Source organism: Lagopus leucura, unplaced genomic scaffold (genome assembly GCF_019238085.1).
Source record: "Lagopus leucura isolate 7727_CA_CO unplaced genomic scaffold, USGS_WTPT01 Super-Scaffold_100021, whole genome shotgun sequence".
NCBI lineage: Eukaryota > Metazoa > Chordata > Aves > Galliformes > Phasianidae > Lagopus > Lagopus leucura.
This window is the reverse complement of record NW_024962274.1, coordinates 5,356,253-5,375,451: the sequence shown is the minus strand read 5'-3', so window position 1 is coordinate 5,375,451 and position 19,199 is coordinate 5,356,253. Positions and strand designations below refer to the sequence as shown.

The window sequence follows — 19,199 nt, the reverse complement described above, 5'->3', positions numbered from 1 at the left end:
ACTCATATTACCTGTTTGCAAGTACTCCATTCACTTGAGTAATTACAGTAGATAATTGACCAAGGCCTAACATGGACTTCACTACACCATGGTAATGAATAATCTAGAAATGGGAAAAGAAACAAATCTGGACAAAAACAATCATCAACTATTAACCAACGCCTGCAAATTACAGTATGAACCCAATAAGAGGTTTGTTGCAGTTGATAAGACACTTCCAAATAGTAATACATCACTCAGCAACTGTCACAGAAAACTCTTACTTAAGTCATATTTTACTTAAACATTGTAAAGAATATACTCAAGAAGTATTTTTTGGCACTCGTATGTATTAGTTAATCACCGTGTTGTGGAAGATTATATAAATATGTTAATATGTCATATTTACCTGATCAGGTTCTAGTTGGATAGCCCTATCATAACAGGCTGTGGCATCTCTTAACAAGCCAATACTTTCATGTTCGAGGATTTGTTCCTTGAGAGATGGTTCTGCTTTCCGAATTGCACTCACTCCAGCTACTCCATCTGGCTCATGCATTGCAGCATACAATTTCTTTATTCAAGAAGAGAAATGGACATCAAAAACAGCTCCTTACACAAGAAGGTACTTAGCATATAACATGTTCAGAATCATACACCTTATTGAAAACAAGGCAAACTACTGTAGAAGGTTTTTGCTTGAAGTTCTCACTGTAAACATCAGTTTTGATGTACTTTTTTGTTCTGCTTTTTTTTAAATTCCAATGATAAGCCCCCTTTTGTTCAGTGTATTGCAACAGTCGTGATCCCACACCTTAATAACAAGTTTTTTTTAAAAAGGACAAAATAAATATCCTATGCTAAAATTATATATGAAGCTGCAGATTACTGATGGTGGAAAAGCATCACACGACAAAGTTTTGCAAATTTGAGAAGCCACCGTGGAATATAAACCATGAGAGGCTTATTTCACAGGTTAGAATATTTCTTAAGAACAGTTGGAATCCTTTTGAACATCCTTAATGTTAGCTCTCTTTCTACTTCATAATAAATCACTCAGCCTTCTTTCAATTTTTTTTTGTTGCTGTTATTTTTTTATACTTGGCTGTGCTTTCTGTGACAAAAGACATAGAGTTAACTGAAAGGAATAAAAGCCACACATTCAATAACAAGGATAATAAAAAAAAAAAATAAAAAAAAAATCAACTATTTTCAAGATTTTACGATCTTCTAGACTTTCCTCCTTCCTTTTCAAATAAAGGAAGCATGCCAAGTAAGGGCAAATGCTACATACTGCTGAAAGATCACAAACACACTTGCATTCAACAGCAAGAGCACGTGTACATCTTTTCTTCTTCCCATTCCAAAGAATAGTCTGACAAAGTTTTATTCATCTATATGTCTATTTTTACTCTAAAATAAAACAAACGCTCAAAGGAACTACAGAACCTGCAGAAATCCAAGATGCTCCTGAATATTTTGTTTTTTCTCTGTGATGAATGACTCAAAATGCATCACAGCCCTCGTATAAGCCTTAGAGCGAAAAGAAGCCACAGCCAGGGTATCTTGAGGTATCAGGTCTAAAAAGCGTGTCACGTTCTGATATTCTCCACAGTCCTCGCTTGAAGCTACAAAATAAAATCGTCTTTAGAAGTCTGTCAGTAAGGTTCCACTTGTGAGAATTACCTGATGCATCAGCATTTACTTAATTTGTTTCAAAATTTAGTAAGATAAACTGATTTAAACACGTTTTCCTGTCAACAGTAAATTCATTAAAGAAACAGTACTGCTGAACTCCTATATCTTGCAAGACAGCATGCAATAAACTGAATGTTTAGAAAGCTACCAAAACATTAACATTTCATTTTATAATTTCAATGTTTCTTAAAATAGGACTCAAAATAATGAAATCACATGGGTTTGAGGAAATCACAACATGACAGTAAGAAATCATAAAGAAGAGTAACACTATAGCAAAATCACATTCTTACATTGTCATAATGTGAAGCAAAACATCTTGAAGTTTATTTGAAGAATGTAAATGGTATTTTAAATGAAACAAGCATCACTTACTTTTTAGATCACTTTTGTCTTTGCTAGATTTGCTAGTATTTTTTTCAGCAATAAGCATCTGAAACTTGTGTCTAGCCCACTGAGTAAGATGATCAAGCATGGAGAACACTGTCTGCGTGCTCAGCTGGCTTAGATCAGATGCACTGTCTTGAAGTCTCCTGCTACACTGATCATCATGTTTCAGGACAGCCATAATCTCCATGTAAACCTACACAGGCATTAATGTGATAAAAGACATGAAAATATCAGGAAACTGCAGTTAACATTAAATAAATGAAAGTAGTAAATATTTTAATTGTATATTTTAATAATGTTGGTTTTATTTATAAACTCTGTTCGTCTTGTCACCTTAAGAGGAAAAAAATGACAAACCAAGAAGCAGTCACCAGAAGATTCTAGATAGTGGTGAATTATTTGAAAAGCACACCCTTGGATTCAGAAAATATCACGATCACTGGAATTTTAGGTTTCAAAACACAATGAATGCTGCTGTAATTCTGCTGCAAGTACAAATCAAATGATAGCTGACTTAACTATTGACTACCTTAACTACATTGCAGATGTACTTTATTTAAGTACATAACATGCTGAAAGTCCTGCTTACTGATCATTTCAGTCAGGCAGTGAGTTAGCAATGTTAGCAATAGTTAGTGAGTTAGCAATAGCAGTAAGTTAACAATGAGTTAGCATACGTGACAGACTGTTGTTATCGATGTACTCATTCATACAAGAAAGATTACTACATTCCTAATTGCATACTTCTACGCACCCAGAATCTTTCAACACAAGTATTTTCATTTCAGAATTTCAAATGGAATTTAACCTATATTTTCATGCACTTCAATTTCTGCTAACTCCAACTAACAGTAAGATTAACTCTCAGATACACGTGACGGTCCTATCTCTGCTCTGCTACAGGACAGGTATGGCTCCTGCTCTGTGTTAATCTTGTGGCTAAGCAAATTCTAAGTGTATACATGGGAAAGAAAAAAATTAGAGGTTAAGATTCCCAGAAGCATACATGTTCAATTAATTCCTTTGTTTCATTGCACTGTGTTCTCTCTTTGTACTACTCCAGCTCCTGATACTACTGTAATTATAATTAATGACACAGTAGCTCTTCTAAGCCCCACTGAAATAACCACAAGAAACAAAGAAACCCATAGAATACAGAGGTCCAAAAAAATTGTTTGATATCTATGTAATTTGTTCATGGAGGTCTACAGTAATTCTGCAGAGCTGATCAGCTCTTAGAAAGAAGAGATTCTGAAAGTTCTCATTAAGAACAACTGATACATCTTACCTCTTGTTGATCCTCCTCACTGCATCCCAACAAAACATAAACAAGGATGTGTGGTAGCAGATAAATTGTCACTTTATAGTCATTCTTCATCATAATACTGCAGCAATCAAAAACTTTTCTGGCAAGATCATGTCGTACCTACACAAAAACAGTATTTTCAAGAAAAGCATAATTACAAATGCCTGAATAATTAATAGGTTTCTATTTCTTGACAATTACAAAATTATTTGATGGAATAGAATTTAAGATACTCAACTCCAACAAAAAATTCAGACTTCAACCTGCAACAGAGATGCCAGAGAGTTGTCACTGCATGAATGAATTGCTGATACTACAAAACAAATAGGCAAGTATTGCCTGCGTGTTCCACACTTCCTTGTCTTCTACGCCAGTAAGAACTGGCAGTGGGAAAAAAAATTTCAGACTAAGAATCTACTAGTGCTTTGAGCCTCTCATCTGCACTTAGAGCGTGAAAAGAATATGAAGTTATAAAGACAATCAACTTATCTTTAAAAGAGAAAGAGGTCAGTTTAGATATTGAACTGCCATGGACCAATTAGATGTTGGAAAGAGGAAAAGAAAGCAACAAAGACAGATAATTACTTTCTGTGTGCTATGAGCTGTGGGGAGGTGAAAGAAATCTTTCAGAATAACTCAAGGTTTTCCAGAAGCATTTCAGACACTTTTCAGAGGCATTTCTTAGTGCCTTCAGCTATGCAACAGTCTGGACAAAATTCCTAGAATTTTGGCTTTCACACTATGAAGCCTGTCTAGTGAACAAGGTGCTAGGGAAAGAAAGGTTCATCTTTACTGGGATGATGCAAGAAGTCTGCAGTATGCACTATAAAATGTCTCCATAGAAGAGGGATATTTCTCTCACCCATCCCTTACTTTCAGAAACTGAAGTTCAGTTAAAATGTTGTGTTTTGTATATAGCAATACAAAGCAGACTTATTCTCCTACCTTTGTTATAAGGTAACCTGCCCAAGTTGCTGACCATTCTGCAAAATTGTCACCTAATTTGCTTAGGTAAATAGGCTTCCTCATCTTTGACCAATCTATAGCCTTTTGATAACTCTTGTACCTGTAATTTTAAAATATTTTATGAAGTAATATTTTAATAAATACATATAGCAAAAAAACCCAACCAAACAAAAAACAACATCATGCCATTCACTATGAAGTTCCCCAGCTGGAATCCTCTTTAAAGGAAGAAGACAATTAACACTCTCAGTAGTCAACATGCTTTTAAATAACATGCTAGAACATTCTGAAACGAAACAATCGAACGTGCTACCAGGACTTTAAAGTATACTTCCAAGTGTTGCTGAAACAAGTCTTAAAACTAATTTCTGCTTGGAAGATAAATAGTCTTAAAACTGTTATGTAAAAAAATTGCATGAGTTGTCCTATACCGTGTATTTAAGTGAGGTTCCAAGATTTCCTGCACGTGCTCAGGAAATCTCCTCCAAAGCCTGGAGCCTGGGCAGTCACTGTTTGTCTCTCTACAGTCATAAATAGACAATAGCTCCTGTAAAGACATAGTTTACATGAATAAGTTAGCATTAAAAATTTGATGACTGCAGTAATAAAGAGAACTGGTATACACACAGAAGTGATGAGATACAAATTACAGAATGCTGAAGTTAGAAATTTTTTAACTGCAAAATTTTCATCCATACTTGGATGAATGTTATTACTAACCACGGGTTGATTCTAACAAACCAGTGATTTCCCAGATTCTCTAGTTGGTGCTTGGGCCACATTATCTTCACATCTGCCAATAAACAAGGCCCAGAAGTTAGTCTGAATCCTTCTGGTGCAAGAACTAATTTAATACGCTGACCATATGGGGCCATTTTCTACTGGATCTAGGAAATCCTCCTTTCACAAAGTTTGTGAAATTGTAGCTTTCACAAAGATTAAAAAAAATAAGAAAAAAGTCAGCCTGGAGTTGCAAACCAGCACAGAAGGCTACTGTCTTAAAATTAGAGCATATTTGATTTCTACTGCCTCTTTAGAAGAGTAAGCAGAAATCCTCCTAGGAGTACTTGCTGTTTTTCACCTCTGCTTACATGCACAATTTTCAAGTAGGCAGTCTTGGAATTACACCTTGAATCACTATGCATACACTGTTAGTAGCTTCTGAAACACCGTATCTCTCCTCAGATAACACAACAAAAACAAATCTATGCTTTCACTAAGATACTTCTTTTCATCAGCTCCCCTGAATTCTAATGGGCAAGTGAGCAATGAGGAATTTAAAGAAAAAAAAAAAAAAAAAATCACTATCCTGTATCATTTTTACAATGCAATTTAAAACTGTATCAGATGATGGTTCAACTATTTAAACACATACTTCAGAATGTACATATTTAAAATTGCACAATTCTGCATTCAGTGTGATAGGAAGTAACTTGTGAAGATAAAAGAACATCTAACATTGAATCTTACCTGAATGGCATACGCAGCAGAATCCTGAGCACGAACATTATCAGCATAAGCAAGAAATGCTCTAGTCAGTTCCATCAATAATCCATAGGCAAAATTTGGATCCTCCACACCAGCCTCAAACACAAACACAAAGCCAGTTTTATTACAACAAAGTAATAGCTGTATCTTTAATCTCCAGATAGTCACTTCGAAGTCTGTCTCTAAGCTGGTTTAGATGACAAAGCAGGCAGAGATTTTCTAAGAGCCTAAAGCTGAGGTTTCCTAGTCCCACATATTTAAAATAATTAAACAAATGAAATCCCACAAACATTTAATACTGAACAAAATACTACAGAAAACACCTCTTACCACAAATGTAAAATCTTTTCCTTGAGTTTCACTCGTTGAAAAATCCAGCCTGCCAGGGTCTATGGCTCCCAGTTCCCCTAAACATTCCCCACAAAGTAGCCGGGCATGAGAATTTGCATCCTGACAGCCAATTAGAAGTACAGTAACCAACTGAGAGATGACTGGCTCTACAGTTTCACTGTCTGTTACATACTTCACCAATTTTTCCTAGGAAGTTTAAGAAAAAAAAAAAGAAGAAAAAAAAGAAAAAAAAGAGAGAAAGACAGGTTTTTATACAACATTGTCACCTCTTATATCACATTTTATCTGCCCATGATGTTAGGTTTGTCATTCAGATCTTGTTATTTTCGTAACTAACCCAATCATAAACGTATAGATTTGTAAAGCAATATCTTTGCAGTTTGTACATGTCCAGATAATTCATTTGAACGTGATCAAGAGATTCAAGCTTTTCTTGATGGAAGGCAGAGAAGGAAGAAAGAAATTAAAAAAATGAATGGTATGAGGTGGTCACATACCACTTACTTTAAAATACTGCCGTCTCATAAAATTCCTTGATCTTAATGCAAAAACTGTACATGTTCTAACAAAGAACAAACCTCCAAAATCAACTGAGGACATTGGCATCTTAGATAAGAAATATACCAACATTCTTGCTGAATCAGCATCATATAAAGACGGATTTTAAATTATATGTTATGTGGTGACACAATGGAAAAGAATCCCTTCTGCCTTTCATATTAAGTAACATTTAGATTAATAAGTTTAGGAGAATAACACAGCTCATGCAAACACAGTAACATTAAAGTTGATGGTCCAGAGGCTCCTTTGAGAACACTTGAAATTAACTGAAGAGGGTTTTAATACCTGATTTCTATACAACGTTTCTTTCAGGCTGGTAAGTGCGTGGATACGAACATCCACGTTCTCATGCTGAATAGCTCTCATGGACAGCTGCAGGGTTGTCTGTAAGTCAGTGCTTTTGGAGGATTCCTGAACAAGACATGACATAAGAAATTCAAATCTAATCTAATAGGAACACAGTTAAACAGCATTTCAAAGAACATAAGAAAGGAGATATACAAATGCCTATTCTTCTACCAACATTCTCAGCTAAAAGGTGCTATGTTTGCACTTAAAAACAAACAAAAACATTTCTACTAAATACTTGCTACCTCTTATCTCTTTAGCTTGCCTTCAGAAGGTAAGCACAAGGGATAGACTACCAACTAATAATAAAAATAAACAGATTTGGTTACCTCAAAAGAGAGCACATATGTGGGATTAAATTAAAAGTAATGAATTCAGCAACAAATTCATTTCCATAGTCAACCACCGTTTTTTAACCTTATACATTATTTTATCTCAAAAAGTTGCAAAGTTGGAATTCAGAGAATCTATAAAACATTCCTCAGATACAAAAGTTCTATTTTGCAAGCAAATAAATACTATTCTTGCTTAACAAGATTTTAAGAACATTTTTCTTACTCCACATGAATCCACCCGAAACACTAGAAACAAAGAAACAAAGAAGTTATACCTTTCGATATTCCTGAAGGACTACTTGAATTTCCTTTAGTTCTGGAAGGTCAGGCAGAAAATATATCTCATGTAAGAAATCCCGCACTGTATCCCTAACAGTCACAGAAATATTGCAAAGAACATTTCAAACATTAGTTGGATCTGAAAAGTCATAAAAAACCATTAAAACAGTAAATTACAATAACTAGAAAAAGCAAAAACTTGAAAAGCAGAAAAACACTCCACATAGTTTTGCATTTAAGTGTACATATAAAACAATTTATTTGTCTTTTTACTGAAAGATACAGATATTTCTTCTCTATGCTTTAAATTACTCTCTAACTCCATTGCTTTCAAGGTTGCCATTTACCTCCATCAGGTCCCATACTCCTTACTCAAAAAGGTGGGATAATCCCATTTGGTTTTGAACCAATTTCACTTTTTCTAATGTGAAAACAAATGACCAAAAAATGAGTTCTCTTTTACTAACAAGAAGGAATCTATTTCAATTTTGCTGCCACAGGCTGCAACAAAAGCCTTGTTATTCAAAACATCTCCTTTTGTTTTGCAAACTGTTGGTATGATAAATGCAAGGAAAATTAAAACCCAATCAAAGTAATCAAAATATAAACTCTGACCATTCCTAGAGAATTCTGTTACAAAAAATAACATGAATAAAAATTAAGACCCAACACTGTGCTTAAAAGTTCAAGTCATGATAATTCAAACCTTAAAAAAAAAAAAAGTATCAAAAAACAAACAAACAAAATAAGTAATACACCTTGATTTTCTCTTAGATGGTGCGATCAGATGCAAAAAGGATGTGATCAATTCTGCGCTCTCCATAATGACGACTCTAATTCGTAAAATAGAGTCAAATAAAGACTTTCCTTCCTGTTACCACTCTGTATACTTCTCCCCACCTTAGGATAAATGCTAGCAGTCATTGTTATTCTGCCTGCGTGGCCCGTAGATGCAAACTGTTTTCCATTCCAATAACAAAAACACAGAATCTGAAAACAAGCTCAGTAGTGATGTCAGGGGAAGCACTCTGAAGAGGCTGTAACTTGGTCACACCATCATATATTTTTAATGAGGTCAATGAAAGAATATCTTTTCAGATGAGGGTATCCTTTGTCAAATTCCAAAATCTCCTTGAAATTTAAAGTAGAAATTTTATAAAACAAGTTATTACTTCACAGAAAAATGCTAAATTTTCTGATCTCAGTACTGGACAAATTTCATTCAGTGCAATTCCTATTACAGGAGCTAATGAAGTGAAAATATTTTGCGTGGTACCTGTTCTCAACTATGAGAAAGTAAAATACTGCTGTAGTTTCCTCTGGCTGGATATGTATAAGAGGCAACAAAGCTACTATCACATGGCTAAGCAGGGAGCCAAGGTATGAATGGTCCAGGCTTCGAACAAAACAGTCCCAGGCCCTACACAAGAAAATACACAAAAACAATAGGAATCAATGATTCTTCACTGCATAAAGATATTTTAGGTGAATTGCGAGGAGTATTGTAAAGTATTTCAGCTCTGTGCTTTGGATTACTGTCTAAAACAAAACAAGAGCATTCAAGGACAAATGCTCTTGTATGTCACTGCTTAGGAACTTGATCAGTTCACCTGCAACACAGTTCTGGAAAGTCGTCCTTGTATCTTAGAGCTGTTCTCAGCGTGGTCATCATCTTCACTCGTACTGAACTGATGTGCTTGGGACCCATAAGCTTCATTAAAGACATAAGACTGTTTAGGGCCTATATGTAAAGAAAAAAACCCACATTTTGGTGTGTTAGATTCTCAATAAAACACCTACAAACAACCAATACAACCAAGCTACCATGGATTAAGACATCATATACCATATTAAACACACATATTAAACATGTGAGGTAATAAAACTGCACCTTCTGTCTATCCCAAGACAAAAATATATTACTTTAAAAATCCCAGTTAAAAAACATACGGTTTCATGTTGCAAAAAATAATTTGCCAATTAGAGAAAAAGAAATGAGATCTGGAATGACAGGGCTACAATAAAAATTTAACTGTTTAGACGGTCGACAGATTCATGAGGGAAGAACTGAGACACCAAAGGAGTTTACAGTTACAGAAATCTGATGATTGACAACCAAAGTTCAAGAAGTTGTAAAGTAGACATTTGGAAAACAGAGAAAACAAAATTGCATTTAAAAACAAACAGAATTGACGTAAAACTTATAGAAGAATTGATAGCAAGCTTCAGGGAATAGTTTACAGGTTAGCTGCCACTGAGACTGATGAATGATTTAAGAGAAATAAGACGTAAGAAAGAAAAAAGTAGGAGATACTTCAGTCACAGTCACACTGTGTTTGACAAAGGCAGCAGAACACCCAGCATGACACATCAGTTATCAGAGGAAGAAACCAGATCTTGATAAAAGGTCGTTGGAGGGAAGATCCTCATACACTCATGGAAAAACAAAACAAACAACAACAACAAAAAAAGAAAAAAATAGAAATAATAGCAGGTACAAGATAAGAAATGATGCGTAAAGGAAGAAATTCAGAAAGCATCAGTACAAATGGTTAATAAATGACAGTACGACAATAAGAATACCTCAGAAGCAAAAAGCTAGAAAGAGAACACCAGAGAAAATACAGCAAGCCTATAAACAACAACGTTATGTGTTCCAGGACTTCATAGCTGCCTAAATAAGTTACCTATCCTGCCTCTGTATGGTAGCTGAAAGTTCTCCCTTACAGTTAGAAGCACACAGACTCAGCACAGCACTATTTGCAGAGTTTGTCTTAAGTGCCAAGCTGTGAGCTATAAGAAGCAAAACAAGTCAAACCCAATTTCCCTTATATTTGCATCATTCTATTTTCTTTCAGCAGTAATTTTAGGTTTGTACTTCAAGGCCCTCAAATCCTTGACTCCCATACCCCTCCACGTCATTTCTTTCATGTTTGTTTTGTAAATGTAAAACACTTAGATTGCTCCTCAGCAATTACTGAGTGAGTCGTGTTATTCACCATATGTGACTCAGTTATGTACATTAGCCGACCAGTAAAGAGGAAAAGAAAAGCATACTTCTGAGCTTACACAGTAGTCCAGCCCACAGTGAGATCACCAGTTTTAAAGAATCATGCGTAAACCTCATTATTTTTTGAGCCTTCCTTGACAACTACCCAGCCACAAAGGCAAGCCTGGAGTACTGAAGTAGTTCCTACTTCTTGGTTTTAATGTTCATATTAATTTTACGTACCATTTTTTTATCCTCAATGCCCACACTAGAACTCAATAACTGCATGTTAAAAAAGGCCAAGATACCAAGCAATTTAGGCTGCAGATAATCAGCCTGTAGAGAGGGGAAAAAAAAGTAAAAACCAAGTAAAATTACTGTTAACACATTGCTAAATTGCTCAGTTTAAGTAATGAAACAGCAAGTACGAAATGGTAATTTTGACAAAGATCCCTAAAAATGTATACTGTTCCTTAAGTAGCAGTGTTCATGAAAGACATCCCTATTATGCTGTGGTTTGGATTTTTTTTTTTTGGTTTTTTTTTTTTGGTTTTTTTTTTTTAATTTAATGCATTCTTGTCGTGCATCTTTGTATTAGAGGAACAGCTGATATGCAATGACAGCATCTTCACTTCTGTCTCAAATAGGATTTCTAAGTTAAACATCAAGTTGTCTTCACTCCTAGACTCCAGATTAAAGATATTTATATTAAACAAAACCAAATGAATATTTTGGTGTACTTACCATTTGCTCAGGTGACGTTATTTCCCTAGGTCCCTGATAGGGATCATCATGAGATGCAAATGAAGCCAATATTGACAAGCCATTGAATACTTGCTGATAGTGCTCTCCTATACGTAGCAATAATTCATTATGCAGTCCCTGGTAGTCCTGTCTCAACAAGCTGCCCAGTTCGATCTCAGTCTCATTCTATAATCAACAAAAAAAAAAAGCCTTACTTTCACCACAGTGAAATTAGCACACACAGACAGGGAGCAATGGACTCAGATTGATTTACCACAAGAATCAAAGAGAAAGCTCCCAGTCAGGTCAACATCACATCATCCAAGTCTTCAGAGTTTTCAAGTTCACAAAATATCTCACAGCAGTTACTCAGAGCTAATGAAACTGATGATAAACAATAACAAAAGAACTTCTTCACCTATTTCCCCAGCTATGCTTTGCAGTACTTTTATTTAGATTAAGCAGAAAGAAGAAAATTCACTGTTCATCCACCATTGCTCTCCATCTGCATCTGAACAGAGCAAATATTAATTTACCTTGAGGTAATGAAGTGCCCGCTCAAGCTCATCCTTAGAGCAGGAACAGACCAAATGAGAGAAGATGTATTTGAAGTTGTTGATTAAAATCTCTCTTCGGTTTACGTTCAGTTGTTTTGCTATGGTTCGAATAAGGATGGAGGCTGCAGGACTGGCCTTGGCTGCAAGGTCAGGCAGCAAAACTTGCAGGGTCCGCTGATGAATTAAACACAACAACAAATAAATAAAAAAAAGCAAACAGCAAAATAAAACCCAGAATTAAATTAAACCAAATCAAAATAAACCATACATAAAACAAATACAGACCAAATCCCCCTCCAAAGACACCAAATCCAAGTCCTGGTCAACATATATCTACATTCTTACGTGTGGCCATAGTTAAAAAGAAAGAACTTGAGATGGAAACGTTTCATCTAAAAAGCAGTTAAAATAATTGTGGTTTTTTTTTTTTTTTTTTTTTAAATCTAACCAGTACTAAAACATCCAAATAAAAGTGAGATGCTTATCTGAGCCTTACAGCTGAAGGAGCTGGGAATGTTCAGCCTGGAGAAGAGGAGGCTCCGGGGAGACCTCATTGCTCTCTATAACTTCCTGAAGGGAGGTTGTAGTGAGCTGGGGGTCGGCCTATTCTCTCGTGTCATTAGTGATAGGACCAGAGGGAATGGCTTCAAGCTACGGCAGGGGAGATTCAGGCTGGACATGAGGAAGTATTACTTTTCAGAAAGGGTGGTCAGGCACTGGAATGGATGCCCAGGGAGGTGGTGGAGTCACCGACCCTGGGGGTGTTCAAGGAAAGACTGGATGTTGTGTTGAGGGACATGGTTTAGTGGAAGCTACTGCGAATAGGTGAACGGTTGGACTGGATAATCTTGAAGGTCTTTTCCAACCTTGGTGATTCTATGATTCTATGATTCTATCAACATAGCTTCATAGATTGTTTTAATTTGTATTTTACAAAGAATCCCTTCCAGTGCACTAAATCAATGTAGATATACTCAATTAGCACTCTAGACTACAGACAGTTCATTAAACATCATACTTGAATTAGCTGAGTCATCACTGCATCTCTTTAATAAAACAATTCCTCCATACTTGAGCTCTTAGTTTCAGCAATCCAGAATCATTCTAAATATAACAAACAGCAACTAGAGAAAAATTATCAGATCTGTAGCACTCATCAAAAAGGAACATGGACTTAAAAGAAATCCACAAGCATACAAACAGCCCTCCACAGAAGTAGTAGTAAAAGGGACTAACCAACTTACTGACAAAAAGCGATTTAGATCTGGAAAGTCAAACACATTAGCAATCTCAGACAACATGTCCAGAGCCATTTCTCTCTGGTGAGCAGCTTCTTGTTTGTGCAGCTCATTACCCTGGCATGGAGCACTCAATACTGCCATCTGGCTGGAGTGCAGGGATTCCACTAGAAACTGAGCATGAAGAAATAGATATTAAATATGATTCCCTCTTTTCACCCCCAATGAGTTTCATTCTTTTTATGTATCTGTTTTTGTTTCTCATGTATTGCGCATAGATCCAAGATTATTATTTTGTGATAGAACTGAATTAATAATGGCATTTCATTTTGCAATCAGAGGCTCAGATGCTGCACACAACTCAAAATGAAACATTCAAAACTAGAGAAACCCGACTTTAGTATTTTTCACTTTAAGCAGAATTTCTATCTTTAGCTAATGTTAACCATCATTATTATGCCTGTAATAAAGTTTGATTTAAATTCCAAGTTTACATTCTAGCCTCCAGTGACAATGGTACCATATAAAGCAAGAATGTATACAGCTCCTTTATGTCAGCATTAAGGCATCTAGGGAATTAAAAGAGAAAAGCAATGCTGCTGAAGGGAGAAGACTAATGACAAGATCAAATATTTCTCATTTCCAGAATTTCTCATTTCCAGGTTTTTTTTGTTATTGTTGTTTTTGTTTTTAAATCATCTCTTTCCTGCCCTATGAAATATTATCTTGTAAAATAGTGTAATGTTTATCTTCAATAACATTTTCAAAACACACAAAAAAACCCCAAATCAATGTCTTTATAAATCACCAACTCTTATTTTTACCTGACAGATAGGTTTCTTGTACTGACTGAAAAAAGCTTGTAGTTTTATGGACTTAGCTACTGCCAGGGACCGAATTTCTGTGTAAGCTGCTCCAGCCACAGAAGCTGATCTGGACAACAAACAATGCAACAAATGCAAGAGGGCAAATGGTACCAAATCTCCTTTTGATGCCCTTAAAAAGCAAGCAAATAAAAAGTAATTAGAAAGAGAAACAGTCACTGCACTAATAAAACTGCTGAACAACAGGTACCTACCATAATACTAAACAACTCTTCATTGCATATAACTAGCTGGTCTGTACCTGCCACAGTACCACAGAAAAAGAATGATGCAAATTTCATATACAACAAAAGCTTAGAACAGTTGCAAAGGACTCTGGACAAAGGTTGAGCTCCAAATAAATAAACTTAGCAAAAAGTTACTCTGCCTCACAAACTGACAGTACTTTGCATTTTTCAATCTACTGTCAAAAATTACCTTCCAATATCTCCTGTTGTGAGAATCAAGGTATCTTTAAGCTCATTATTTCTTGATATTTTGGCATGTGTATAGGCTTCTTTCATTCTTGAAACAAAGAGCTAGATCACATGAAAAACAAAACACGTTAGTAAATGAAGTTGAGAAAAAGAACAAAAAGTAAATATGAATTCACCTCTTTTATGAATCCTTCTTCAGAGTCTATGGATTCTAATATGTTCTTTATGCAGTCACTGAGAGCAACTCGTACATCTTTGTCTGGATCTTCCATTAGATTTAATAATGACCCAACAAGAACCTTCACATTGGACTCATCACTGTTAAAATCCAGATGTTTGCAAAGGTGAGGTATGTTTTCTATAAATGCTATGCAGCATGGGTTGGTGGAGGAAAGAAAAAGATATTTTTCTTTATTTATTTTTAAAATAAAACAACGATAGAAATAAGCACTGAAGCACATACTTATTTCTGAAAAGAGTGAACATTGAGAAACCAAAAAAGCTATACAAAGTTTAGATTTTATCAAGTATTACATCCCTAGGTGTGGCCAGAAATTAAAATTGACCACAGTAGTTTAAAAGGATTATCATAGCAACGTCTAAAACTGTCACTGATAAAAACTGAAATACAAAATTTCAAGCACCATCTTAGCTACAAAAAAAGAAACCAACAACACAACAAAACCACCTACCCAAAGCAATATATATATCTATATATATTTATATATAGATATATATAGATATAAATAAATAATTTTATATAAATATATAAAAGGAATGTACAGATACAGAGTAAAATTAAATCTTACCTAGTTTTACTGAACTGGATACTTTGTTCTCAAGGAGAATAAGAAATGGCTTAAAAACACAGGCTTGCACAGAGCAAGTTTTTTCATGAGCAGAAGTCACAATGAGGCTGTTACATAAAATATCACAGGTAACATGTTTTATAGCAGAGGCTGCTGAAGGAGGCTGTATACTGAATGTACCAGAAAGACAGCAAGATAATTTCCCAACAATAGCAGCACAAGCCTCCTTGACTAGATCAGACTCATCTTGGATTTGATTTCTGAAATTGACATAAAAACAAAACCATTTTAATAAATTAAGCAACCTATTAAGCACAGCAATTTAGATATCTACATTGCCTGGATTCTCTAACTATACTGATAACATTATAGGACAATTTAAGGATCTGCTTTACTAGATTATACTTCTCCTTTTCAACTGATTTCAAAGTCATCTCAAATGTCTCAAGCCATATTGGTCATAGTGTGCTTGAAACATTAGAAATAAACTGAAGACTACAGACAATAGAACAGAAGAGGGCAAGAAATGCTTACAGAAGGAATAGAAGCTGGAAAGATTTTAAAAAGATATACGGACAAATACATATTTTACTGACAAAGACATTCCTTTTCCCCTCATAAGTTTTAATTTATTGTTTAGAAATGGGGCCTTCAAGTAGCAAAGTAACTTGCATACTGATCTGGTAAGTGAATGCTAGCTTATCTTCATGTACACACATTCTGTTGATATTTCTTAGGAGTTCTAAAATTTAAGTCTATTAAACTCTGGATGAAACACAAATTTCAGGATGAAGTTTATTTCAATGCTTATAATTAATTCCTTATATATGCTGTTTTCTTCATGCATGAAAAGAGAAAAGATATATTAATACATACAAAAGAGCCTTTGGAATCATACTGAAAGACTGCACACTTGGTGGATGAAGCAGGAAAGAGAATCCTTTCACACAAGTAGCCCGAATTTCTTCATGGGGACTCTGTAGGGCCCAATAGTAAACGGATTTTCGCCAATCCAGATGAATGTTTCTTGGGAAGAGAGATAGAAGGAACACACAGCGTGACTGAGTTTGAGGTGCTGAGGAAAAAAAAAAATATATATATATATTGTACATTATTGTTAATGATTATGACGGCAAAGAAAGCTATTTTACCATAGTGCAATCATTGCTAAGAGACATTTAACATACTTACAGAAACTTTGTGCAGTTTTTTGACTCAAAACTAGAAAATCAGTCCCAAAAGCAGATGTTTTAAAAGAAGAATCATCAGGATGGCTGCAAATCCAAGGTAGAGACAGCAGTCCACATATATGGTCAAGAATCTGATCATTCAGTGGAATTTTTACTAGTGAGGGGTTATAAAAAAAAAAAAACCAAACATCTTTTTATGTAAGCTGAATAGATGCTTATTATGTTTTTAATTTACTACAGAATGTTATTTTTCTTCCTATCAACAAAGAATAGCATTGATACTCTTAAATATTGACATTCTACACACAATAATGCAGTCTTATATCAAAATAATATAAAAGCCTCATGAAACAGCACCATGTAATACATAAGCAGGAGAATACACGTAACTTTGGTATCTCTGGTTTTGTATGATGACTTGTGGATGGACTTTGGGATGGTTAGTAAGCTGAACTCACAATGCCAGTTGAATCTTAGAAGACTGACTGTTTTCCATAGTCCTAGCTTCTTTAAAAAACACACAAGACAACTGACCAATCTATATGAATTCCTCATATTTTTGGTATGCTGTTAGCATGCTAAGTTTCAATTAAAACAATCAGAAGCTTTGAATTTTTAAGTGAAATAGGTAGTACAGCATGCCACTTGTGCGTTTCAGAAAGAAAAGCCATTAAACATTACTTTGTTACACATATTCACTTTCTCCATATAGTCTCTTGTTGAGATTAACTCAAAAGTAAGAGAAACAGACTTGTAAATCATGTTCAAAAAGTGATGAAAACAAAGATCTTAAAAATAGAAATTTGGATTTTCTTTACCTTGTGCATACAGCAAAGCATCAAAGATTTTCACTGTTCTGTCAATCATTTGTTCTAGGTTAACCATCTTTGTAGCAGCCTCTAACAGCCTCCCACACGCTTTTACTACTCTTGTGATGAAGTCAGAGGAAATCCACATGAATTGTATACTCTCTACACAATCCAAGGAGCATGGAGTATTCTTGCATGGGTCAGCATTACACAGATGAGTTACTTTATGATCCACACTGTTAAAAATAGAAATGTTACAATCAATACAACAGACTATAAACATTTAATATTGTATTGCTTCTAAGAGAAGTTACTATGTTATTGTTATGTTACATATGTTACTATTCCTCTTCAAAACAAGCAGGACTTGCCCTGATAAATGGGCAAGTATTAAAATAATCTACACAAATCATAGTAACAATTACAAAGCACTATTTGTCTCACGGTTTCATCTTGGAAGCTTTACCTGCTAGAATTTGTTGGGGGAGAACAATGAACTATGCACAACGCAGCTAGTTGCAGAATTATGGCAATTCCTTCTGCAGTCTGAAGAATATTCACCACCAGACTTTCTTTCTCGAGGACTGATATTAAGGATGCAGCTTTCTTTGTAATGGCATTCCACAGTGTGCTCTTCAATTTCATGTTTAAAGGGCTAAGTCTGTAATTTGATCATATTGATTATTGTCAAACACAAAGGACTGTTTTCAGTGGTTACTCCCTGCCCCCTACACCGCCAGAAAAGAGCAATCATCACAGCAAAATAGCTAACCCATGTTATGACTGAAAACAGTACATACTAAAAATAAAAATACAGGTTTCAATTGAAGCTTAGCTTAAAAATCACCTATTGATTCTAATCCTTCAAAACATCATTTAAACCTTCTCTCAGAAGGAGAATCTTTCACAGAGACTCTGTTACTGTTACAAAGAAATTTCTTCCTCAAAAAAAAAAAAAGTTATTATTGCAGATGACAATAAAAGCGGTCACTGGATGAGCAGCATACACTACTGGTGTAGGCGATTTCTTCGGATGCTTTGCTGGCAGGCTTAGTCGCAGTCTTTTCTCTGGAACTTCATCACTGCTGCTGCTCCACCCATTAGTATCAGAAGTATCTAGCTGGCTCTGATGAAGCTCCTGAAAGATTTCTTCTGTTTGTGTTTTCAATACTGTATAAAGTGGACTCACCAGATACTAGAACATACAAACAAAAGCACCACAAGGTGTGTAATGCGTTCTTCCCAAACACGTTATATTACTATTTCTGACTTAGAATTTCATAATTAAATGATAACGTTGATGGCGTTAAAGACATCTCTGTAAAAGAATCTTAATTACATGATGAAAACTTTCAGAAGTGATGAAGTTTCTTGCATTCCCACCAGACAGAATGCAGCTTGTTTGGACGTCTGTTTCCAAGTTCTTGCCATAGTAACTGGCTAGCAAAGTTGTTAAAATACACACAGATTTAAGAGACAACAGATATGATACGCACATGGGTGCATGAGAAGACAGAACACTCAGTGCATCCACACTTCATTATTTTAATATAATCCTGCCTTCTTGTCCCCAGTAAGCATGACTAAAAGCACTCAGAGAGCAAGAATAGCTCAGCTGTTAAATGGAAATGTTAAGCATGTTAAGCTGCTCTTCTTTGAGCCTATTCTTGCCTTATTCCCCTATAATACCACACTCGTAAACAGATTCTTGTGTCTAGACAGTCTTCTCAATAGTCCAATACATCTGAAAAAGATAGGGTGCAACTACATCCAACCAAAGAACTCTAACCCGCAAAAATACATGAAACAGATGAGAAACAAAGAAGGTATCAATCTAATTAACCAACTAATAGAATATTTCC

The 19,199-nt window shown here is 35.2% G+C and overlaps 1 protein-coding gene across 2 annotated transcripts in view; it reads right to left on the bottom strand.

The window, feature by feature from the left end:
• Positions 1-19,199, bottom strand: part of ATR (ATR serine/threonine kinase) — a 36,700-nt gene that overhangs the window by 13,086 nt on the left and 4,415 nt on the right. The window contains exons 5-30 of one of the 2 annotated variants that reach the window (XM_042878462.1): positions 18,345-18,532; positions 17,804-17,998; positions 17,347-17,573; positions 16,530-16,682; positions 16,215-16,413; positions 15,339-15,598; positions 14,706-14,896; positions 14,531-14,631; positions 14,054-14,225; positions 13,236-13,403; positions 11,971-12,165; positions 11,435-11,620; positions 10,934-11,026; positions 9,312-9,442; positions 8,978-9,121; positions 7,698-7,791; positions 7,025-7,150; positions 6,158-6,364; positions 5,810-5,923; positions 4,771-4,886; positions 4,319-4,439; positions 3,356-3,493; positions 2,053-2,260; positions 1,429-1,607; positions 389-553; positions 12-103 (exon numbers count right to left, since the gene is read on the bottom strand). In XM_042878462.1, the coding sequence (XP_042734396.1) occupies positions 12-103; positions 389-553; positions 1,429-1,607; positions 2,053-2,260; positions 3,356-3,493; positions 4,319-4,439; positions 4,771-4,886; positions 5,810-5,923; positions 6,158-6,364; positions 7,025-7,150; positions 7,698-7,791; positions 8,978-9,121; positions 9,312-9,442; positions 10,934-11,026; positions 11,435-11,620; positions 11,971-12,165; positions 13,236-13,403; positions 14,054-14,225; positions 14,531-14,631; positions 14,706-14,896; positions 15,339-15,598; positions 16,215-16,413; positions 16,530-16,682; positions 17,347-17,573; positions 17,804-17,998; positions 18,345-18,532 (4,163 nt within the window). The remainder of the gene's footprint in view (positions 1-11; positions 104-388; positions 554-1,428; positions 1,608-2,052; positions 2,261-3,355; positions 3,494-4,318; positions 4,440-4,770; positions 4,887-5,809; positions 5,924-6,157; positions 6,365-7,024; positions 7,151-7,697; positions 7,792-8,977; positions 9,122-9,311; positions 9,443-10,933; positions 11,027-11,434; positions 11,621-11,970; positions 12,166-13,235; positions 13,404-14,053; positions 14,226-14,530; positions 14,632-14,705; positions 14,897-15,338; positions 15,599-16,214; positions 16,414-16,529; positions 16,683-17,346; positions 17,574-17,803; positions 17,999-18,344; positions 18,533-19,199) is intronic. The other variant, XM_042878463.1, reaches the window with a different exon arrangement.